This window comes from Lycium ferocissimum, chromosome 2 (assembly GCF_029784015.1).
Source record: "Lycium ferocissimum isolate CSIRO_LF1 chromosome 2, AGI_CSIRO_Lferr_CH_V1, whole genome shotgun sequence".
NCBI lineage: Eukaryota > Viridiplantae > Streptophyta > Magnoliopsida > Solanales > Solanaceae > Lycium > Lycium ferocissimum.
Window position 1 is genome coordinate 7,318,690 of NC_081343.1, and position 25,030 is coordinate 7,343,719.

The following is a 25,030-nucleotide window of genomic DNA, read 5'->3' on the forward strand; positions in this document are numbered from 1 at the left end:
AGTAATCTATTAGGAATATAGAAAACGATAAGTCTAAACGAAATTGAGATATCAACAATTAGATTTTATCACCTTTCTTATTAATAATAGAACGAATCAATATTAGCGTAATTAGCAGGAAAAATATATATAAAGCTACTTTGAAATTTAAACCAAGTTCATACTATATATATATATATATATATATATATATATATGTGTAAAACAATTTAAACTTAAAATAAATAAATAAATAAATAATAGAATTTGAATTAAATTGAAAGACAATTACCTCTTTTAAACTAATCAAATGATTATCCTTCCAAAAAGTAAAAAATATGGAACACATCAAAGTTTTTTTGGTACTTCCTTTTAAGAAGAAGATTTTCTTTCAAGCTAGGGTACTAACAGAATGAAATCGACAAGTTTTATGGCTCTGATGAACAAAATCTTATAAATAAATATCAATTTCCTTTTCTATATTTCTCTTTCTATGTAGAGAAAATATTCTAATACAAATATTTGAACTGAAATAAAAAATTTGAATTTGAATTAAAAGGTAAAACATGTGCAATTCAAATATCATCATATAAGGAATATTCGAATTTTTCCCCCCATAGATTGGGTTATTTTTGTAATGAATTTATAATGCAATAAAAAAATTAAAATTGATTATACCCCCTAAAATTTACGTAACTGATTATAAAGTCTAAAATGTTTAATTCAAATTCTGAATTTGAAGTAGTTAGCCATATATTTCTGTGGAAAAATGGTTAAAAAATTATCTCCTTTTTCGTCTTTTCTCTATTTATATATATTTTTTTATTTTGCATTCTCTCTTACTAATCTGCTATATCTTATTTAAATAAATAATTAAAAAAAACAATCACTAATTAGAAAAAATAACCGATGCCTTATATGAGTCCAGGAAATCTTCCTGAAATTTGTGGAGATAATTAAGTAATCAGTTACATATTATCAAATCATAAAATTAAGAGAGATTTAAGGAGAACTTCATTAAGAAAGATTTGATTGGAGGTTACAAAAAATGAAGCGGGCACATAAATAAGGTATGAAATAATAGAATATCAGTCAATAATGATACATAATTATGGTATATTTATTTTTGTGCAAATTATTAAGCAAAAAAGGGTGATAAATTTCTGAAGTCGTTCTATTTATGCCATCAACCAACTCTCCAAACATCCTCCTTGCTTTTGCTTTTCATTCCTTAAAATTTATAACCTGTGTTACATGTGTAGTTTCTTGATTTTATGTTGTTTTGCATAATTATGATATAAAGATGATTGACTTTCTTGATCTTTTTCTTTTTTATCCTTTCAACACCAGGTTTTGGTAGAGTAGGAGATCAAGCATGTTGATGAGAAGTTTTCGATCAAGCATGTTGATGAGAAGTTTTCTCTCGGACATCACTAATTCAAATAAGAGCTAATGGAGGTTGAACGCTAAATTCACAACGTATGTTTAGAACAAGAAAAATATTTGTCGCGAATGATTTGAATTATTCATAGTGTTGATAGTTGGTAAGTTTGGTGAATGCTTGATTTGGATACAAAAGTTTATACTTCCTCTGTACCAATTTATGTATACATTTCGCTTCCCAACATTCAAACTGCATGAATTTTGATCATCATTTTGAGATATATTTTTTTACCAAATTGATATGATAAAAGTTATAGCTTATTTTTCATTTAGTTTTCAAATAAAATATTAATTTTCAAATATTGAGTTAATCTATTCTAATTAGCTTCAAAGTTTAATCAAATTAACTCTCCAAAACTGAAAAGTATCTCATAAATCACATTTTAATATGATTAATATTCTTTAATTTTATCCGCGCATCTCGCGGGTACGAATGCTAGTTCATGTATAATATGAATATCAGCTAAATTATTAAGCAAGTATTTACACTAAAGTGGTTTATTAATCACAACAATGTTATGGCTATACTGTATAAAAATTAATTTTACAGCTGATAATTACTCCTATTACTTCTTCAATGAGCTAATTAAATTGAATAAAAATTTAGAAACGATCAGTTGAGAGCATTGGCATGTGTTACATGTATTTATTACTCCTATATATAGTGATTTTGTATACAATTCAAAATATTCCTAGTAACTAATAAGATAAATACAAGATTATTATCCCTAAATTAACACGATCTTTATATAGTTAGACAAACAAAACTTGAAAATCGAGAAACAGTTTTATTCTTTTTCCCATTCCATGTCAAACTAAGGAAAGAAAGAGTAGTAGGTTGGAGTATCTCTCTCCGAATTTATGTGATATAGTTTGATTAGGCACGGAGTTTAAGAAATAAAGAAAACTTTTGAATTTTGTGATATAAAATAAGCTAAAGATATTTGTGTGGTTATAGATCATCTCGTTAGGCGTAAATGTAAAGTTTAAAGTTAAATTGTTACCAAATAAGAAAATGTATCAATCTTTTTTAGACAAACTAAAAAGAAAAATGTATATCACATAAATCGGTGAAGGAATAATATTTAATAAAAATAAGAAAATTAAAGGAAACCGTATAGTAAATTGTAATTATAGTTTTAGATTGAGTGGGATCAGCTGAATCCTAGGAAAAATACACAACTACTTCAAATTGTTCCGGGATTCTCTCTTCCTCTCCTCTACCACTAATATAAATCAACACAACAGCCACCCCCACGTACAAACCCACCAAACCTTGGTCAGTTTCTCTTTCTTTAATTTCTTGTCTGTCTGTTAATAATATTAGGCTTCTTCTTTGGGTTGGGATCTTTCTTCTTTCGAAGAATAACCCAAAGAAAGAAGAAGAATATAATGGCGAAAAGTAGTAGTGGAGAGGATGATCAAGAATGGGCAGGCGAAAACCAGGCGCTTTCGACAGAAAAAGCATTCGAGAACGAAGACGTGCCAACATGGGGCAAACAAATAACGTTGAGGGCAATGGTGACTGGTTTGATTCTCAGCGTTGTCTTCAACTTCATTGTTTGCAAACTCAATCTCACCACTGGTGTTATCCCTTCTCTTAACGTGGCCGCTGGCCTCTTGGGCTTCGCCGCGATTAGGTCAGTACTATTTTGAACCTACATACGTACCCTCGAACGTAAGAGATCATTTTTGTCTCTCTTTTTTTGTTCCTGTTGTTACTTACATGCAATGTTAACTTGTTTCTATTCGCTACGATTAGGTCAGTATTATACTTGAGGGACTATTTTGAACCTACCCTTAAATGTCGTAAGGGACATTTTTATCATTTTTTCTCTTTTTTATCATGTTGTTACTTACAATGCAATGTCAACTTGTTTCTCTTCACTATGATTAGGTCATGGACTGCTGTTATTGAGAAGTTTGGCAAGTTGAAGCAACCTTTTACTAGGCAAGAGAATACCGTCATCCAGACCTGCGTCGTTGCTTCTTCTGGCATTGCTTTTAGCAGTATGTTTAATATAATTTCCCCAATTTTAATTATCTTATATGTTTTGTTCAATCTTATATTATATTATTTGACAATTTCAGGCGGGACAGCAAGTTATATGTTGGGAATGAGTCCATACATAGCATCTCAGGCAGATGCAGGAAATACTCCAAATAATACTAAGAAGCTTGCTATTGGTTGGATGCTTCCCTATCTTCTTGTTGTGAGCTTTGCTGGTCTCTTCTCAATTGTTGCACTCAGAAAGGTAAAATACAACTCATGATATATCCAGTAAAAATCTTTAATTTCCTCAGATTAGAGTTTTAGGTTGAACACTTTTAATGTTTCCAGATGATGATAATGAAGTACAAGTTAACATATCCAAGTGGAACTGCAACTGCATACCTTATCAACTGTTTCCACACTCCTAAAGGAGCAAAGCTGGCCAAGTAAGTTATTGTTTCACTAGCCATTACGTTATTCCAAATTTACTTATGTGATGAGTGATTGGTTCCAAGGATTTCAAGGGTTCAACTGAATCCGTCGTGAATCATAAATTTCATATGTAGTTGCTTACAAGTTGAACCTATCAAGTACAATTTAAATTCTGAATCAACCTCTAATTTTATGTATGTACATTCAGGAAACAAGTTGGTTCTTTGTTCAAAACCTTTGGCGGCAGCTTTATATTTGCGGCTATTCAGTGGATATTTGCACGTGAAGAAGGCTGCGGATTTGGTAGCATTCCTACATTTGGAGCCCAAGCCTATGCTAAAAAGTAGGAGCACTATTAATATTAAGCATTGAGATAGTCCTTTGGAGCAATAGTACCCATTAATTGTATCTGTCTCTTTAACTGTATAATGCTTGATTAATTAATTCACAGGTTCTATTTTGACTTCTCCGCAACATATGTTGGAGTTGGTATGCTTTGTCCCTACATGGTCAACATATCATTGCTAATTGGTGCCATAGTTTCATGGGCTATCATGTGGCCCATGATTGAAGAAAAGAAAGGCGACTGGTACTCTGCCAAGTTATCCGCAACAAGTCTTCATGGTATCCAAGGATATAGGGTACGTTAAACTTACTATGTCAATACTTTGATCCTCAATACTTTGATCCTGATCTTACTTCATGTATATGTTCATAAACTAATTCAATTTCTTTTGTTCTAAACAGGTATTTATCGCAATTGCCATGATGCTTGGAGATGGTCTATTCCATTTTGTCTACATGTTGGTGGTCACAATCTCAAGTTTCGCAAAGAGGAAATCAGGACAGGAAGATTATTCAGGTGAAGGGTCCTCAGAAGACTACGACAATGAGATACGAAACAAGTACTTCTTGAAAGACCAGATTCCCAACTGGGCAGCCGTTGGTGGATACGCTGCTATTGCAGTCATATCTATCATTGTTGTACCCATAATCTTCCACTCACTCAAATGGTATCACATTTTGGTTGCCTACTTAATCGCTCCAATTTTGGCCTTCTGCAATTCTTATGGAGCCGGCCTCACTGACTGGTCCCTGGCCTCAAATTACGGAAAAATTGCAATTCTTACGTTTAGTTATTGGGTTGGTTTGGAGAATGGTGGAGTGATTGCTGGTCTTGCTTCATGTGGTTTGATGATGAGCATACTAGACACAGCTTCTGGCTTGATGGGAGATTTCAAGACTGGTTATTTAACCCTTACATCGCCGCGTTCCATGTTCTTTAGCCAACTCATTGGAACTGCCATGGGTTGTGTTATAACCCCTCTAGTCTTCTGGATTTTCAACAGTGCCTATCGTTTGGGTGATCCAGAAGGTGCATACCCTGCACCATATGCTCTCATGTATCGTGGAATCGCACTACTTGGCGTGGAAGGTTTTGGAAGTCTTCCCAAGCATTGCCTCAGGCTATCTATTTGGTTCTTTCTCGCTGCTATTCTGATCAACCTAATGACTCAGCTGCTGAAGAAATTCGAGACCAAGTTTGGAATTTATCGATTCATTCCGAGTCCAATGTGCATGGCCATACCATTTTACCTTGGAGGGTACTTTGCCATTGACATGTGTGTAGGGTCATTGTTCCTGTTCCTTTGGCAAAGGTATAACAAGCAGCTAGCAAAAGATTTTGGACCTGCAGTGGCTTCTGGTCTAATATGTGGTGACTCCTTGTGGGGAATTCCAGCATCTGTTCTTGCTCTAGCTGGTGTGAAAGCTCCATTTTGCTTGAAAGTTTGACATGGAGGTGCCTGATTTAGTCACATAATCATTGTACAGACCACTTTTGATTGTCTTTGACTGTCAAATTTGGTTATTTTAGTCTCTTAGCTTAAAATGTTATTTGAAGGTTTAAGTATTTTATTACTTTAGTAGTATTAAGATAAGTTGTGTTTCTATACAGTTGCTGTTTTCGAATTTCTAGACAAATTTTGCGTGTTTTGAATTTCGTTGATATATTATTGGATTATGATTTTAGTTAGTAACGTCTGTGTGTAGTTTCTATCCCCCCCCCCCCCCGGCCCCAACCCGCCGGCTTTATATTCCATTTATTGATGTTAATACATGTTTTTTTAGCTTTAAAATATGTAAAAACTTTTAACTAATTAACAATAGCAATTTAGCATATCTTTGCATGGTTTTCTTGGAAAAATTTGAACATTAGAATAGCGAAAAGGATATGGAGAACTATCTCCCTCTATCCCATATAGAAAAAGAGAACATGCTATAAAGAAGAAACAATAGAAAATTTGAAAGACGCGAACAAAACTAGATTAATGCGAAGTATTGCGACAATCTACGTGCTTTGAACTCTTTGATTTATAGATGCCAGCAGATGTGTGTCGAGTCCTCCAAAAGTAGTTCGTTTTTGAAGGATTGAACTTAAATACAACATGATTTTTGGAAAGTCTGAGCAATATAGACGACAATGCAAAAAACTTTATTCCTTTATCAACATCCAGAGACAAAAGGAGACTTTATCAACCATGGGAATTAATCACAAAGTGTATGGAAAAGAGTTGGAGAACAACAATAGAAGGGGACAAGAAGAAGGAGAGAGACTTCCTATTTCAGACTGTTTTATAAACAGTTAGTTGAGGCCTAATCTTCTACTTGTTGCTTGCATAGAAAAAAGTGGACACACCTGCCACAAAGGTCTTCCCTTCACCTTTCTTTCTTGAAGTAACTTCTGCAGGTTTTTGGTTGTTAGATTTTGTTAGGGTGTGCCCGGAATTTTCTACCTTATTTAGATTCTATCATAATTGTATTTTATTTCAAAAAGGTTTTCTTAATGGAAAAGGTTTTCTTGGTGGAAAAGATCTCTTCCATATTTGAATAATCCTTGGAGGAAAAGTTTCTGACTTCTATAAATTGAAGATCCGTCTCTCACATAAAACACAATAGCATCCACAATGTAGTCATTTAGATAATTTTGTTTAGGGGAGATTTTTCTCCCTATAGTTTTTATGTTTTTATATTAGTTTTCATATGTAGATCAATTAATCAAACCATATACATAAAATATTTTGCCTCTTTTAGGATGTTTTTATTTGTTGTTTGATTTAACGTATTTGAGGTTTGCAAATTATTAGCTTCCGCATGGCGCCTGATTATTTTGATCCCAACAGATTCTGTCTCACCTTCTATATTGGCTTGTACACCTCAGATTTTTTTCTCAAAAAAGAAAAAATCTAACTCATACTCTTATCTAATCTAACTCCAAATGACAAATGATTTAGGCGTTGGGAGCTAGATTTAAAGGACTACAACTTCCGTTCTAAAACCATGACCAATTCTTTTCTATATGGAGAATTGTACTCGTTTGAAGTAGACCCACAGTTTTCTTTTTGGCTTGATTCTTATCAACATCTCGAACCTTTTCTATTTTGGGTTCTTTTAGCCATTCTACTACTTCAACCAAGTCCCAAACACTTCACTACCCTCGTGTGAGTCCCACATAATTTGGATTTTCTTAACTTTCGTCTTTTAAGTTTTTTAATGCTTGCTTGCATTACGGTAGGTTGTCTACATCACACCTCTTGAGTGTAGCCCTTCCCCGAACCACCTAACGCAGGATCCTTTGTGCATCGAGTAACCTTTTTTTTTTTACGTCTGTATACTGTAAAAACCGGATTAATGTTTGACCGGTGAGACTGGGGACCAAGAAAAGGAAGAAAACAAGCACGAGCGTTCAGACTGGGGGTATTGCATCGGTATGCTTGATCGGAAGAAGTCGGAGGAAAAACGTAAGGTCCGATTTATCCAGGGGCAAACTACTTTATCGATTAGTCGGTTTCTACATAGGCAGGGAGTTGATCGTGGCCGATAGTCCTGTTTCTTCATGGCCGTTATGATCGTGGCCATTGGTCCGGTTAATCAGTTATTCGATTGCCACGTGTGAAGACCATTTTGCCACACTATGCACATCGGTCGTACGGTGTCGGCAGATCGTACGACCCAACCTTATCCATATTAGGGCTTCCTTTATTCTAAAAGGTCTTGATGATGTATGAAAGGGCCATAGAGAAAAACTATAAATAGGGGGCACTTCCCTACTTTTAGGGGTTAGCTTTTCAGATCAAAAACATTTGTAATAGAATTTATATTGAAGCTCTCTCTTTCTTTCTAGTTTTGGTTCGGATTGCAGTGTTGTTTGACTTGATTCAACCATACACGATATATATATATATATTTAGCTCAAATCCATAATATTAACTTATTCATCCAAGTTATTAACACATAGATATTTATATATATAAAGTCATTATACACAAACCCGCATATACATTCCTCATTAACCGAAATAGATTAAAGTATTCACATATCCTATACCTCACACAAATTCAACTTATTACCTAATTTCGGGGTAACAGGTTTGGCGCCCATACCGGGGCTAGGATAATAGTGGTCTTTGATCTCGATTTCAGTCGCTCACCCATTAAGACTTTTCAATCTTTCGTTCGTCTCTGCGAAAATGGGCCAAAATGGCGAGCAATGACGGACAATGCTGTCACGTCAACAACAACGAGATTGTGGCGAAAATGACAACGGTGGGCTACGGGGGATTGCGGCGGAACCCATCGACCCCCGAACAACGTCGATTCGAGGGAGGGCCTCGACCGCGAACACCGTGGAATCGGGGAGAATGCCGCCCGGCCGGCCACCGATCCCTTAAATACTCTCGGTTCGATTACTGCCGTCCCGGGCACGGGGCCGAAAGTGCCAAATACCCGGATGATATTAACTTACGCCTTATCTTTGAAATGTTGCGGGGAACGAGCGACTATTCCGAACAAAGAGTCGCAATAGCCCGGTTGCAAAGCAAAAATGATGAAACGCTCCGAGAAGACGAAGGTGTTCTTAGAACCCGTAGAAAGGATGAAGCACGGATGGTCGAGAGTAATGGATCGGTTCTTGTTCGTCCACCGGATTAGAAGTGTTGAGAATGCTCGAAACAACGGCGAAGCGGGTAGACTCAATCGAGAAGAGGGTGGAGACATATAACTCTCGGGTGGACCAGATCCCGGGGGCTCCGCCCATTCTGAAAGGACCAGATTCGAAGAGGTACATTTAGAGTCCTTTTCCTCCGAGCGCGGCTCGAGAGTTGATCCGAAGAGGTTCGAAATGTCGGATATCCCGAAATATGATGGTACGACGGATCCCCGGGGAACATGTGACTTCATACACTCGCTGCCAAAGGCAATGATGTCGAAGAAGATGAAATTGAATCCGTATTGTTGAAAAAATTCGGGGAAACTCTGTCAAAAGGAGCATTGACTTGGCATGACCATCTGCCCGAGCATTTAATCACTTCTTTCGAAATGCTCGCGGATGCGTTCATAAAAGCTCATGCCGGAGCCAAAAAGGTACCTTTTCCAAAGGGATAGCCTAAAGGGATGACGAGTTATTGCGTGAATTTGTCAACCGTTTCCAAAGGGAACGGATGGAACTCCCTCCGATTCCGGAGGAATGGGCTGCACAAGCTTTTACCAAAGGACTCAATCCTCGGAGTTCAACGGCCTCGTTCACACTAAAGGAAAATTTGCTGGAATACGAGGCTGTGACATGGGCAGACGTTCACAACAGATACGAATCAAAGATTCGGGTAGAGGACGACCAGCTCGAACTTCCCCCGGGTCCCGTAAACATGAACAAAGGCTCTGAAAGATCGAGGAAGAATTACGATCCGGAGTCACGGCCAACGAGGGAAAGATATCGACCGTACTCTCATTCAGAGAAGCCAAGCTTCAGGTCGGAAAAGTCGAGGACTGGTCCCGGTCAATTCTCCAGTCGGGGAGATAGGCGAGCCAGGCGACCATCGAATAGCCAGGTTGTCATTTAGGAGTGATGCGGAATCTCGGCTACCAACAGAGACCCGCCAAGGATATCGGAATACAACTTTAGTGTCAATACCTCGGATCTCGTCTCGGCCATAGGTCGCATCGCGAGAAGCAAGGTGGCGAGACCATTGAGGTCGATCCCGGTCGAGACCCGAACATGATATGTGAATACCATGGAACCCAGGGTCACAGAACTGAAGACTGTCGCTAATTAAGAGAGGAGGTGGCCCGTTTACTGAAAAATGGTCACCTTCGTGAATTCCTGAGTGAGCGGGCCAAAAGCCACTACAAGGAAAGGGAGTCAAACAAACGGGTTGAACCGGTAGAACCTCAGCATATAATCAACATGATAATCGGGGGTACAGATGCTCCTAGAGGGCCGGTGATGAAACGGACAAAGGTTTTCATTGTTTGTGAAAAGCGCAACTGGGATTACGTACCCGAGGGTTCGATCACCTTCAGCAACGAGGATGTGGAAGGCATCATTCAGCCGCACAATGATGCGTTGGTAATTTCTATTCTAATTTTTAAGTCACAAATTAAATGTATTTTAATTGACCCAGGTAGCTCGGCCAACATCATCCGGTGGAGAGTGGTTGAACAGCTAAGGCTACTCGACCAGATCGTACCGGTAGCCCGGGTGCTCAGCGGGTTCAATATGGCGAGTGAAACCACGAAGGGTGAGATTTCTTTGCCAGTCAACATTGATGGCACTATCCAGCAAACGGTGTTCTATGTGATAGAAGGGGATATGAAGTATAATGCATTGCTGGGTAGACCATGGATACATAGCATGAGAGCCGTGCTGTCACGACCCAACCCCGTGGGCCGCGACTGGTGTCCTATCTGGACACCCATACGTACCCACCTGACAGATCTGGCATACCAAATAGCTAAATTCCGCTCACACATACATAAGTTCATACAGATATAAATTACATCGTACGGAAATATATACACACATGCTTAAACCTGTACATAAGCCGTTAGGGCTGTTATAACAGACAGATTCGCAAACCCGAACATACGTACCTGACTAGTGACATCCCACAACCCACAAACATGTCTACAGGCCTCTAACATACAGAACAGAATCAGAAGACGGGACAGGGCCCCGCCGTACCCAAATGATCATATATACAGAACAAACAGACAACAGAAGGTATATACCAAAAGTATCAGCTCCGGATCAAGGGAGCTCTCCAAACAGCAGACCGATAACCTACACTGGCGGCGTACCGTGCGGCGCGTCTGTACCTGTGGGCATGTAACACAGCCCCCGAAGAACAGGGGGTCAGTACGGAAATGTACCGAGTATGTAAAGCGGAAACAAAATATACATAATCATAATCAGAGTCGGATATGTAAAATCATAACAGACAGAATCGGATTCGTAGCGGAGTCAGACTTACAGAGTGTACAGACAGAATCGTAATATGTCAGATTTAGGGAATGTAGCGGACGGAGTGTCAATACGGACCAGAGGTACAGAATGTAGCTGACAGATCCTCAGACAGAACCAGAACTCAGAAGCATGACAGACAGAGTCAGAATCCGAATCAGACGTACAGAAACGTGACAGACAGAATCAGAGTTCGAATCAGATTTCCAGAAGTGTGACAGACAGAGTCATGATCCAAATCAGACATACAGAACTGTAACAGACAGAATCATGCATGCAGAGTCATAAGCATATACAGACATACATATCATAAATCAGATCCCGGCCCTTTAATAAGGGACGCGGTAACAGAACCCGGCCCTCGTAGTACGGGACGCGGTGGACGAACGAGAATCGGTCAAGGCGCACCATCACCGCGCCGTCCCATAATATCTCATAATCGGATCATAATCGATCATGTCGTACGGGCAGTATCCCGGCCATCGCACAGGGGACGCGGTGAATAATGCGGTGGAAGTGTACGAATCACGGAGCCCGGCGCGGTGAAGGAAGCGTTGAGGCATCCACGAACGGACAAATGAGAAACCATATGCATACGTACCGACACATACGGACTTAATAAAAGCTGAAATAGTTCGGAAACGGTCAAATCGAGTAATCGGATTATATTCGAACAGTATCGTGAATCGTTCCGGACATCGGTTAATATCAAGATTCGGATGGATGGCCATAATACTCATTAGTTAGCGGGCGGAAACATAATTAAGAGTTACTTAGGAAGAACGGACGGAAATAGATCAATTTTACCCATACTTGGGAATATCGGGGTTTTGTGGGCCCGCCGACCCAACCATAGAATACGTAAGTTACGGATAATAAACCTTAGGGAGTTGTCCATAACCATTTTAGAGTGTTTCGACTTCCTTTATGGAAGTTGCGTACTTATAGGTCAATTTAGAGGAAATTGTTCAATCTTCCGAATGATTTGGCGCTAATTTCAATCTTGGATTGTGAGTCGCGAATGCGATCAAGGCTCGCTTTCAAGCACATTACCCTCGAACATGCCAAAGAAATATAGGGAAGGCTTTACATACATTTGTTATGCCTTACGCTCGTCAATTTCAACTCTAGTTTAAGTCGAAATCTGCAAATGGCCACTCTTACCGATTCATTCACAAAAAGTTAACATTTCACTCTTGTTTATACTTAGCTACCGAAATTTTGTTAAAGACCTCCCCTATAAATGTGACACCCCGAGAATTAACTCGGTTCAAAATAACCACCAACAAGCCAACACAACAATACCAAGAATCATTATAAACGCAACATAGCATAACTAGTTTTCTTTTCTACATACGGCAACAACTTCCATTCCAACTTCACATTTTCAAACCGACATCAATATTTTCATACTCATTTACTCATTCAAGACCATCAAATACAATTCAAGAACATTTCACATTATTTCACAAATTATACAAAAATTCCACCAAAACCATAATTGCGTTCAAACTCCCAACTTCCAACATAAACTTTCATAACATATTTTTTACCTTTCAATTCCATTAACCACCATCATAATTTGCATCCTACAACTTCATTTCCCTAATTACATAGACTATAATAACACTACATATATTTTCCTACAACAACCTCACCACATTTCTTCCATTCCAACAAAACCATTAATCTTCCATTCACTTCACAATGCCATAACAACATAATTAACATACTAAATAAATCAACCAACTCCCTACATATATAGCACCACACGGCCACAATGCTTGCACACACATACTTGCAAGACATACACACAAATCACAATTCCATGATTTCCATGCAATTCCACTTATTCTAACATTCAAGACAAAAATTTGTTCATTCTCCTATATACATACACATGCATGCGTTACTACGCATATACCCCCTATTCTCATGATTTTCATTCTTTCACACACTACAACATAGACAAAGCCTTCATAACATACAAAAAGAGTTTAAATCTTACCTTCTTCACTAAGTCCTTCACTTAACCAAGTTGCCCACTTGAAGAAACAAGTGCTCCTTCTTCCAAAACAATTGCACCAAGTTGTAAAAAGACTTCGAATTGGTGGAAATACATGCAAGAAAACAATTTTTGGAGAAAGATTTTAAGAAGCCAATTTTCTATGGCCAAAGCCGTGAGCTTCTCCTTCTTTTTTCTTCTTGATTTCTTTGATTTTTCTTGAAAATTCTAGAGAGGATCTCATATATATATTCCCATCGATTAGTCACATGTTTGGCACATGGAAATTATTCATTATTTTGGTGGCTTGCCTATTCATGGCCGTCCACCTCCTCTCTCCAATTGGGCCTCATTTTCATTTTATTCTTTTGAGCCCAACAAGGGTTAAAGTCCCGTTTTGTAATTCCCGAAACTAATTTCCGAAATTCCATTTTGCCCTTAGGCCTCTCCAATATTCTAGCATCCAAACTTCCATAACCGCATACATACTAAGAAAAATTCAAACATGGCCTCCTTTCTCATAAATCACAATTTTTCGAATTTTCCGATTATGCAAAAAGGCGGGATATAACACGTGCCATCCACATTACATCAACTGCTGAAATTCCCGACCCCGAAGGGGGTAAAAACCATCCGGGGAGAACAACCCGCCGCAAGAGAGATGTTCGCGGTTGAGGAAGCATCACCCCTTCTCAAAAAATTGGATCAAAAAGGAAGAATCAAAACCGTGGGTAAGGATTCAACAAGAACTACCGCGCGGGTTCGACAACGGAGCGGAAGGGGGGACCCGGGCGAAGAGAATGACTGTATACCGCATCATTCGTCTTCTTGGGATGACTCGGACGCGACAAAATCTACGGTGTGTGAGAGGAGGAGCAAGTCACCTTGTTTGATCATCTACCGTGATAGAAAGGTATACACAGGCAGGGGTTAACCTCGGAGCACGGGGAACCGATTAATTAAATTTCTTCAAGCTAATGACAAAATTGTTTCGCATGGTCCCATATAGATATGACGGGTGTGCCGCCGAAGTAACAACTCACGAAGCTCGGCGACGGGAGATTTCACTATGAAAGCAAAGCGAGGCTTACGGCGTAACCGAGCATGCGCTTCGTAAAGGATAGAGAGTAACCAAGCTTTTGAAAATAGGCTCTATTCGGGAGGTAAAATACTCGGATTGGGCGCTAACGTAGTGGTGAATGTAGAAAAAAGGTAATAAATTTCGAATGGGTGATTATAAGGACTTAAACAAAGCGTGCAGAAGGATTCGTTTTTCAGATGCCTCACATCGATAGAATGATCGATACGGCAGTAGGGTACGAGATGTTAAGTTTTCTCGATGCTTACTGGTATAACCAAATGGATGCACCCGGAGGATCAAGAGAAAACATCCTTGTTACCCGATATGGGACTTCTTGCTACAATATCATGCCTTTCGGATTAAAAATACCGGTGCAACTTACCAACGCCTAGTTAATGGAATGTTCGAATGATAGGAAAACAATGGAAGTTTATATTGATGACATGGTTGTCAATTCCCCGGAAACAAGAGACCATTTAAAACATTTGTAGGAAACCTTCGACGTGCTCCGAAAATATAAATACGAAGCTTAACCCGAGAAATGTGCTTTTGTGTCCGATCGGGCAAGTTCCTCGATTTTATGGTGTCTAACCGGGGAATTGAGATTAACTTGGACAATATCAAAGCAATCGAGGATATCGAGGTGGTAAATAACGTCAAAGGAGTGCAGGGGCTTACCGGAAGGATAACCAAGACCGAGTCGGTTCATATCGAGATCTTCGACAAGAGTCACCGTTTCTTCTCCTTATTAACAAGAAGAATGACTTCACTTGGACACGGTAATGCCAAAAAGCCTTACAAGAATTAAAAGAGTACTTATCCGCCCCGCCTCTACGCACGCACCGAAAACGAACGAGCGCCTTTTTCTCTACCTTGCCGTGTCCGAGGTAGTGGTAAAGTGGTGTTTTGGTCCGAGAAGAGTCGTGTACACAATTCCCCATATTATGTGAGTAACTTTGGGGGATGCGGAGACCCGTTATCCCCATCTTGAAAAGTTGGCATTGGCACTGGTAAGTGCTTCTAGAAAGCTCAAGCCCTACTTTTAATGCCACCCGATATGTGTAGTGACTACTTATCCTCTAAAGAACATCATGCATAAACCAGAATTATCGGGTAGACTAACTAAATGGGCGGTAGAAATTAGCGGATATGATATCGAATACAAGCCTCGAACGGCCATCAAGTCCCAGATCTTAGCCGACTTTGTGGCCGACTTCACCCCGGCCATGGTCCCCGAGGTTAAGAAAGAACTTCTGCTAACCTCGGGGAAAGCCTCAGGTATTTGGTCAATACACGCGACGGGCCTCAAACCTTGGGGTTCGGGTTAGAATCATTTTAGAACCCCCGCCGAGACGCGGTTCGGCAATCCATTAGAACCGTTAAATTGACTAACAATGAAGCCGAGTATAAGGCTATGATTGCGTGATTGGGAATTAGCTCGAGTATGGGGGCCGAAGTAATCACAAATGCGACTCCTCGGTCATTAACCAGTGAATGGCGTCTTCGAGGTCGGGAAGCGACGAACGGATGCAAAGGTATCCGGAAAAAATCCAAGTGATACTACCGCTTAAAGAATGGACCATGCGGCACGTACCGAGGGAGCGAGCAAAAGCCGATGCATTAGCACTAATTTGGGATCTTCGAAGGGAAGAAATCAACCCCGGATCGCGGTGCGCACTTCGACGAATTCGGCAATAGAAACGGCATGCAGAAATAAACACAATGGGTTTAACTTGGGATTGGCGCAACAAATACATCGACTACATGCAAGATGGAAAGCTCCCGAGTGACCCAAAGGAATCACGGTCGCTGAGGACAAAAGAAACGGTTCGCTTGGTAGATGGCCAATTATATCGACGATCTTTCTTGGTCCTTTGGCAAAGTGTTATGTTACACCCCAATCTTGATCGAGGGGCGTGATGGCACCCGCCCACATACGGAGCCGAGCGAACCCTCGTACTCCAATTTCATACACATTCCTTTCAAATTTCCGCATCAAATCACATGAAGCGTACGTAAAGACTTTCAAAGGAATCGATACGTACATCGTCTTAGGCGACCGCGTATCAAACATAACAAACATATCGGATCAAATCCGTAGGTAGGCGGATGTACATCGCCCGAACATACATACATGTACAAACATATAGGCCGTTGTGTGCCACCATGGCATATGTCGTCAGCTCGACATACGTATCTCGACCCACGACTCGTTCGCAAAGTCTCTAACACAAATCGAAATCACAACTCGGGTACGCTCGACTCGGCGACACTCCGGAGAAACGGAGCTCGCCAACCTCGCTGAAACTCCTCCTAGCAAAGTCTTCTGATCATCTGGGTGTACTCGCGTGGCATGAAACGCAGCCCCCGAAGAAAGGGGTCGGTAATACGGAATATGTGCGAGTATGAAAGGCAGAAATACAAGTCGCGGATCATGACCGAGAATCAAATGTACGAAAGCATAGCAAGAGACAAATCATAACCAGATCTAGATGTATAGAACATATGTACGATATGCGAGTAACGAAACAAATACGGAAGGACGGATCAAACCTGCGCAGAATGCAAATGTACGGAATGCAAATAAAAATCATGGACGCTCGGAACGTGGTCACCCCCCGACGCCGGTGCCACAACACATCATACTCCGAAGATTTCAAATCTCCGTACAAACTCCGAACACATCGTAACATCATACACATCATATCATCGAATATATCGTAAGCCATATCACATCATAACACCATGGAGGCAGTATCGGCCCTATGGCGAGGTCTCGAAACCGTAACACATCATGCTTTGCCGAATATGTCATAATGCGCACGAAATAAACCGGCCCGGACTCGGCTTAAGAAATCGTAACATATGCACGAACAGTAAATGAAAAAATAAATGCACATAAACCAAGACCCGATGAAATAATCGACGTTCATAATGGATTATTCATAACGAATACTTATATCGAATCTTCTTATCGAATATTTATATCGTAATACTTATATCGAAACACTTATGTCGGAATATTGATATCAAGGTTAGAATACTCATACTTATATATCGAATACTCAACTCGTAATACCTATTCCAAATTTCTTGTATCGAATTTCTCGTGTCGAACGCTTGTGTCAAATATTTACATCGAATATCTATATCCTAGGATGCTTACTGAATGTTTATATCGGGATACGCATGCAGGTGCTTAAATCGAGTCGTATTCAATTATTAGATACTTAAATTAGTGGGGACATACGACTCCTAAAACGATTCGGAATCACGGAATAGAATAACCCAATATACATATCAATATCACACCTTACTTGGCTCTAAGACATGCCAAAAGAAAGAAAGAAAGAAAGGGTAAGCCTTACATACCTGTGCCGCGACCAACTAGTTATGCTTATTTGTCCAAACTTGTCAATCTACATACTAAAGAATTCACACAATCATTTAATCCGTTGTTATTCACTTGTCTCAACTTTTCAAATAAATTCACTTATATTAACCGAAATTTAAAGATCTCTAAAATACACCGTCCCGAGAATATGGCTCGCCCAAACCAACATCAACAAACCCGAGAATTCAACTCGGCCAATCCAACAACAATACTAGCTTATTCAAGCAACACTTCTATATTCAATTCAATTCAATTCAATTCACTTCAATTCAATTCATATAATCTTCTAACAACTCAATTAACATATTACTTTACCCGAAACCTTCCAATTCACAACAACTATACATTTCATCATCATTCATGTATACTAACTTCAACAACAACCTTCCCCCTTCATCACATAATTCATAACGACGACAACTAGAATATCCAATAATATCAATTTATATTAGCAACATTTTCCATGCAATGTAAGAATTCAAGCCAATATCACATTAACTATTCTAATATTCCGATAACGACTACAACTTCATTTTAAGCCATCAAACCTTCATTTTCATCATGGATTCCGCAACACAACAACTAAAATATTAACTAGAATTAATTCACCATAACTTGTCAACCTTCCATCATTTTCCACAACAACTACCAACAAGTTTTCATGAATTTTTCATCTATTTCTATACATTACGACAACAACCAATACTAAGAACAATTAATTCATTGTCTTCTACATCATGCAACAACCATACGACCATATTCCATATTTCCAATTTCAACCCAATTCATTCAACCTTCACTTCCAATATAAAATCCACAATATCCACAACTAAAATACTACATAAAATTCAACTTATTTTGTCTACACAACATTACACACACACGGCTTCATACACACATATAAACACCACGCAAACTTCCATATTCTTATGAATTATAACCATTTCTACATACTAGAACATAAATAAACCCTTCATAACATATAAAAAGAGATTAAATCTCACCTTTTTTCTTCAACTTCTCACTTGGTGTACGGTTGGTGCATGACACCAAACATCCTTATACTTGCTTCAACACTTGCACCATGTTGTAGAGGATCCTCAAATTGATAGGAAAACTAGGAGAAAAATATTTTTCTTGCTCTCTCCCTCATGGCACCAATTCGCCAAGGCATGGCCGAATGGCCCCTCCATTTTTTTTTCTTCTTTCTTTCTTTCTTGCTTTCTTTCTCTCCTTGTTAAAATATGACCACCCTCCTCTTATATATATATATACATATTGCACGTACGTGAGGGGCACATGCCCCTCTCTAGATTTTTCTTTTCTTTTCCCCTTTCTTTATTTCTAGAATTTTCTTATTTTCCATGGCAAAGATGACTTAATTTTTGTCATCATTTTCATTTCATTTTTCTAGAAATTTCTTGAAATAACAAAGAAGACTTAATTGTCTTCCTATGTACACTTTAGCCCTCATAAAAAAAAATGTGAGCATACACCTACATATGCTACATTTTCGGCCAACATGGCCATTCCATGAATTTTTCTAGAACATCATAAATTCCCATTTTACCCTTAGCCTTTCCGCAAAATTACCATGATGCCATTTGCAAATTTCCCTTTTTGCCCTTAACCTTTCCCAATATTTCCATACTAATAATAGTCATAAATAATATTTATAACAACTCGTCCATTAAAATAATTTCTGAAAATGGTCTCGCCCTTAACTTTCCACGACAACTTTGGAATTTCCAAACGTACAATATACGGGCTATAACAGTTTAGGTCCCGGAGAAACCGAGTACGTGATGAGAGAAGTACACGAGGGGACTTGCGGCAATCACTCTGGTGCTGAAGCCTTAGTTCGAAAAATCATCGGAGAATAGCCGGTTATTACCGAACCGATGAGGAAGATTCGAAGAATTTTGTCCGGAAGTGCGACGGATGTCAAAGACATGCCCCGATGATTCATCAGCCCGGGGAGTTGTTGCACTCGGTGATATCACCCTAGCCCTTCATGAAGTGGGGGATGGACATTGTTGGTCCGTTGCCATGGGCGCCAGGTAAGGCCCGTTTTATTTTGTTTATGACTGACTGTTTCTCCAAATGAGTTGAAGCGCAGGACTTCGAAAAGATTAGAGAAAAGAAAGTTATTGACTTCATATGGGACCACATTATTCGTCGGTTCGGCATTCCGGCCGAGATAACTTGTGACAACGGTCCTCAGTTCATTGGTGGCAAAGTCAATAATTTTCTCGAAGGATTGAAGATCAAGAAAATTGTATCGACTCCGTATCACCCGTGTGCGAACGGACAGGCGGAATGTACTAACAAACAATAATTCAGAATCTGAGGAAAAGACTTGAAACATCAAAGAATCACTGGAGAGAAATACTACCGGAAGTACTGTGGGCCTACAGAACCACATCGAAATCGAGCACGGGAGAAACACCCTTCTCGTTGGTCTACGGGGCCGAAGCCCTCATTCCCGTAGAAGTCGCGTGAACCGAGTCTCCTATTCGGCACACCACCGAGGATCAAACGAGGAGGCCATGGCCGTAAGACTCGATCTCGCGGATGAGCTTCGCGAAAACGCGATGGTCCGTATTGCGCAACCCCGGTAAATAGAGGATGGAAAGGTACTATAACCGGAGGGCCAATTTTTGACATTTCCAAATTGGGACTTGTACTTCGAAAAGTTACCTTGAACACCAAGAATCCCAACGAGGGAAAACCGTGCCCGAACGGGAAGGGCGTACAAGATAACCGAGATAACGAGCAAAGGGTCATATCGGTGAATCCATGGAAGGGCAACGGTTGCGCAATAACTGGAATGTGGCTCATTTGAAGAGATACTACTGCTAAGGTATGGACACTTTTTGTTTATTTACTAACCTTTTCTTTTTTGCAGGAAGCCGGGTACCGAATATAGTTAGGTGCTAGATCTGAAAACACGTGTTGCACTCTTTTCCTTAGTACGGTTTTGTCCCAAAATGGGTTTTCCGACAAGGTTTTTAATGAGGCAACAAGTACAACGTGTTACTAGAATGAGACGAGGACGAATACTCGAAAACTCGGGGCCACACCCAACGAGTGGGGGCTTGATAGTGCTTACCCGACTTTACAACTCGAATAAGCACTAGGGGGCTACTACACCCACATCGAGGTTTACCCCGATTAGTTGGAAACGGAGAAGCTCAACAAAGAGCACCGTTGGGTCCTCGTAAACCGGACCTTCGGTATTAGGTTTCGATGTAAGGACCAAGCGATCAAGAACGAATCGTGTCCACTTAATACTTGCTACGGCAAAACTAAAGCCGGACCTTCTATATTAGGTTTTGATGTAAGGACCAAACGATCAGAACGAATCGTGTCCACTTAGAATTTGCTACGGCAAAAAATAGAAGGAAACGGATAAAGCCCTCATATCATGTACAAATACTTAAAGATTATTGAAAAATCGAATTATTACATTTCGGATATGTCTTCTTGTTAAAGCACACTACCCCGAAAATCGGGTACTACAGTCGAAATTCGACAAAGGCAACAAGGTCACATTGAACTGAGCCAAAATCTTAATACCCCCGAATAGGGACTGCTACATCAGAAATTGGTAAGGCAGAGATTCAAAAATCTAAGATAAGCGAATAGCCAAAGAATATCGGCCTCTAAAAATGCCTAACGTGATTCGAGACGTCTGAATTCACGAAGCATAAATAAGTCCCGCGGGCAAACCACTCCATCCAACTCTCGGACAAAACATACTGAATGAAGTTAAAAGCCAATGTATAAGGCACAGTCCGAAAAAGTGACTCTGATGTCTCTGCTTGTCCTCGTAACGGACCGACAGTTCGAACAAAAGTTATAGCAAACATTCAAGCAAAAGAATAGTCAACAAGAAAGATGTGCTTTTCATATATGTAAATTTTTTACACTTAAAATTCTACAAAATTGAAAAAAAAAAAGGCAAAAAGCAAAACAAAGGCTAAATACGGGTGCCCCGGCCTATCCGGTGTGGCTGGAACCAGAATGTTCGGACACTGTCCGCTCAGAGTCTTCGGAGTCTGAATCAAGGGCTCTTCTGGCTTCTTCCTCGGTCCTTCTAGCTTCGAGTATAAGGGCCGGGAGATCAGTAAAGCCATGCTCGGCTTCTTCGAGGGTGATCCTCCGAGACTTCCACCGTTCATGCTCTACCGCAATCGTGGAGTAAGCCCTGGCGCCTTCCACACTCCTCGTGGCTTCGCCAAATCGGCCTCGGCCGCCGGCCGCCCGCCACTAACTCATCCCTCTCTCCATCGAGGGTTCTCGGTATTGAGTGGCCGACTCAAGCTCGACTTTGAGAAGATCATTAGCCCCGACCGTCTCCTCAAGCGTGGTTTTCGCCCGTCACATATTCGGGCCCCGTCCTCAACTTTTGCTCGAATACCCTCATTCTCTCTTCATACTTGGCACTCTCGGATTCAAGCCGTCGATGCCTCTCGACCATGTTCACGGCATCGACTTGACCGAGTCAAGCTCCCTCGAGTCGAAAAATGATGGTTTCGAGCTCGCTAAGCTTGGAAGAAAAACGAGCGTTGTCTTGACTGAGACCGACTTTCTCCGCTTCCGTGCCGGTTCCTCTCCACAATCCCGGCCAGCTCATCCTTTAATCGAAGGTTTTCAGCCTTCGTTGCATCAAGCTCGGCCGAAGGTTGGTGCAGGCCGGCCGCCCATCCTCCTTTACCTGCAAAAGATGCTGGAACTTCTCCGTTTCCCAACCTTGGGCGTCCAGCTGGCCTCTAAGGTCGTCTACCTCTTGCTGAGCATGGATGAAGGCTTCATTAACAAGCACCACACTCTATAAAAGAAACGGAGAAGTTAAACGAGAAACTAAAATTCACATCGAATTATGCAAGGATAGGCTGATAATCTTACCCGATCGCCGCGTGCATGCCTTCGTTAATTAGGCTCGCTGCAGGTCTCCGTTCATCTTCCTCTTGTCCGAGTCCGAAACGAGGGCCCAAATAGCTTGCTACTCCCACCGGACGAGAGAGAAAGCCGTTAGCCCCTGGGAACGGTAACCGCCCGATCTTGTCCTCCTAGGTTCCACACTCGGGAGCCGGAAGGCGCGCACTAGGCTCTCCCTTACACCGGCTTCAGGACCGACTAGCTTCCCTCGTGGCTCGAGGGATGGGAAGATGTCCGAAACCCGCAGCCCCCGATTGCAAGTGAGGGTTATCCAAAAATATGTCATCGAGGTTGTCCGACCTCGAGCAGAGGAGAGGTCGAACAAGACCAAGAATCCTCGGTAGGGAGCGTGTGCTTCGAATGTTGTAGCCGGTCCCCGGCGGCGTGAGCTAGTATCCGTTGGGGCCTCGGGTCGGGTGTCGGCTCGGCCTTTGGTCCGGCCTCAACAAAGAGAGTCGGCCCGATCTTCGACCTTTGTAGGGGAATCTCCTCAGAAGAGGCATCACCTGAAATATCAATGAATTCAATGGACCTTAGAGGTGTCGGGTAAAGGATTTCTTCCCCACCTGTTAGCAGAGCCGGAGCGGAAGGTCTCTCCTCGGCTGAAGGAGGGAGAACGGTAGCTTCTTCCTCCGGGACAGACTAGAAGGATGGGGCCACGCCGACCCACCGAATAATCAAATCAGGCTCTTCTTCATCTCTTAGAGTCCAGACGACGCTCCTAGCCTTTTTCCTCGGTTTCTCCCCTTTGTCCGAGGGCTTCCTTCGTCTTTTGTTGGCAGCAGCGATGATCCAGGATGACCCGGCTGAATCGAACTCTGATGCCGGCACAGCTTGCTCAGCTGCTGCCCCCGGTCTGGGACCTACCGAGCCTTTGGGTAAACCTAAATATCGAAGAGTTTATGGAAAGAAGAAAAAACAGAAGATACGTTATATTCTAATTCAAAAGTAGTGTTACCATGATTTTGGGCAACCCATCGGCCACGCGACAGATTCCCCATGTCGCTTCTTCATAAAGGCGTGTGTTGGTCGAAAGCCGCTTCAACCCACTCGTTCACGTGTGGAACGGCCGAGGTATCCATGCCACGACCGATGAAAAGAAAAGGAAGTGTAAATACAAAGGGTTAGATGAAAGAATCCAAGAATAAATTAATGAAGAGGGAACCGAGAAACTTACGGTTATCGTTCTATTTTTCCGGGAAGGGCATATGCTCAACCGGAATAATGTCTGCGGTCCTCACCCGGACGAAGCGCTCTAGCCAGCCCCGGTCTCTGTCTTCATCCATCTTTGAAAAGATCGGATTCCGGCCTCGCTTGGCGAGCTTTATTACACCACCCCGGAATCGCCTCGGGGAATATAAACGGATCAAATGGGTCATCGTGAATTCCTTTTTGGCGTTGTTGGCCAAGAGCCGGAGGCAGGCTACGGTCCTCCAGATTATCGGACCAATTTGGGCAAGGGTTACATTATAAGTCCGGCACATCTCCAATATAACCGGATCAATTGGGGGATCGAGCTTGAGCGTGAAGGGATAGGTGTAAACGTACAAGAAGCCTTCTCTATGGTCGGTAATCGATTCATCGTGACCGGGGCGAACACTTGCACCGGACGGTTATCCCATCCGCAGTCAGCCCGGACCTGATCAAGTTTATCCTCGGTAATGGACGAGGGATATCGCCTTACATCATACCCTCTATCAGCAACCAAGGAAGGCTTCTCAGCTTCGAATTCTTTGTTGTAGTTAGGCTTGGACGGTACTATGTCTAAAGCCGTAGGCTCGGCTACGGTTTTTCCCTTCGGTTGAGATACAGGCTCGGCTCCTTGAGAAGAAACCGAGGGAACGTCCTGGGAAGTGGTTTCGGTGTTGGCAGACATTCGGAAAAAATGGTAATGGAGGTTAAAAATTTGGTAAGGGAAAGGTTCCAAGCTAAGAAAAGAGAAACAACAATTGGAAGGGGAATTGAAAATGACAAAGTGAAGGAACGTAGTAAGCCTTCAATCGAAAAACAAGAGCTTGTTGAAGGGTTAAACAAGGTTCTTGCAAACAAATGTGAGCAACAAATTTGGGTATTAGAGCGGTTGAATCAACAAGGAAAATGAAGATGATGAATTGAGCGTAAAAACAGAAGTGAAGAAGTAGAAGTGAAGAAGTAAAAGTGAAAAAATGAAGGGGTAAAACGTTTTATATAGGCATGGGGTCCGAGATGCATTACGGATCCCAACCAACCGGGGATGCCACGTGTCCCATAATTAATGAGACGTGATTTGAAAAGACATGCGTAACGGCGGTTACGTAAATTGGCCATTCGGGGTATGACACGTGGCGATGCGTGTAGGATGTGACGTAACTGTTCCCGCCAAAATGAAAAGATAAGAACGAGCCTATGGAACCACCGGTTTCGTGACTCATCCACTTCCCGTTACTCCGGCAAAGCCTCGGTCCGGAAAGTGTGGGGACTATC

General features: G+C 41.2%; 1 protein-coding gene across 1 annotated transcript; it reads left to right on the forward strand.

The window, feature by feature from the left end:
* The first annotated feature begins 2,630 nt into the window (after positions 1 to 2,630).
* LOC132033363 (probable metal-nicotianamine transporter YSL7) lies at positions 2,631 to 5,877 on the forward strand. Its single transcript, XM_059423322.1, has 7 exons — positions 2,631 to 3,062; positions 3,320 to 3,432; positions 3,514 to 3,677; positions 3,764 to 3,861; positions 4,056 to 4,190; positions 4,299 to 4,488; positions 4,595 to 5,877. The coding sequence occupies exons 1-7, from the start codon at positions 2,815 to 2,817 to the stop codon at positions 5,639 to 5,641; spliced, it is 1,995 nt and encodes a 664-aa protein (XP_059279305.1). The 5' UTR covers positions 2,631 to 2,814; the 3' UTR covers positions 5,642 to 5,877.
* Positions 5,878 to 25,030: the final 19,153 nt, after the last annotated feature.

Excerpts from the sequence above, each read along its gene's own strand:
- LOC132033363 (XM_059423322.1), top strand. The coding sequence starts at position 2,815 with ATGGCGAAAAGTAGTAGTGGAGAGGATGATCAAGAATGGGCAGGCGAA. Across the intron at positions 3,063-3,319 it reads TTGGGCTTCGCCGCGATTAG|GTCATGGACTGCTGTTATTG; the intron begins GTCAGTACTATT and ends CACTATGATTAG. Across the intron at positions 3,433-3,513 it reads TTCTGGCATTGCTTTTAGCA|GCGGGACAGCAAGTTATATG; the intron begins GTATGTTTAATA and ends TGACAATTTCAG.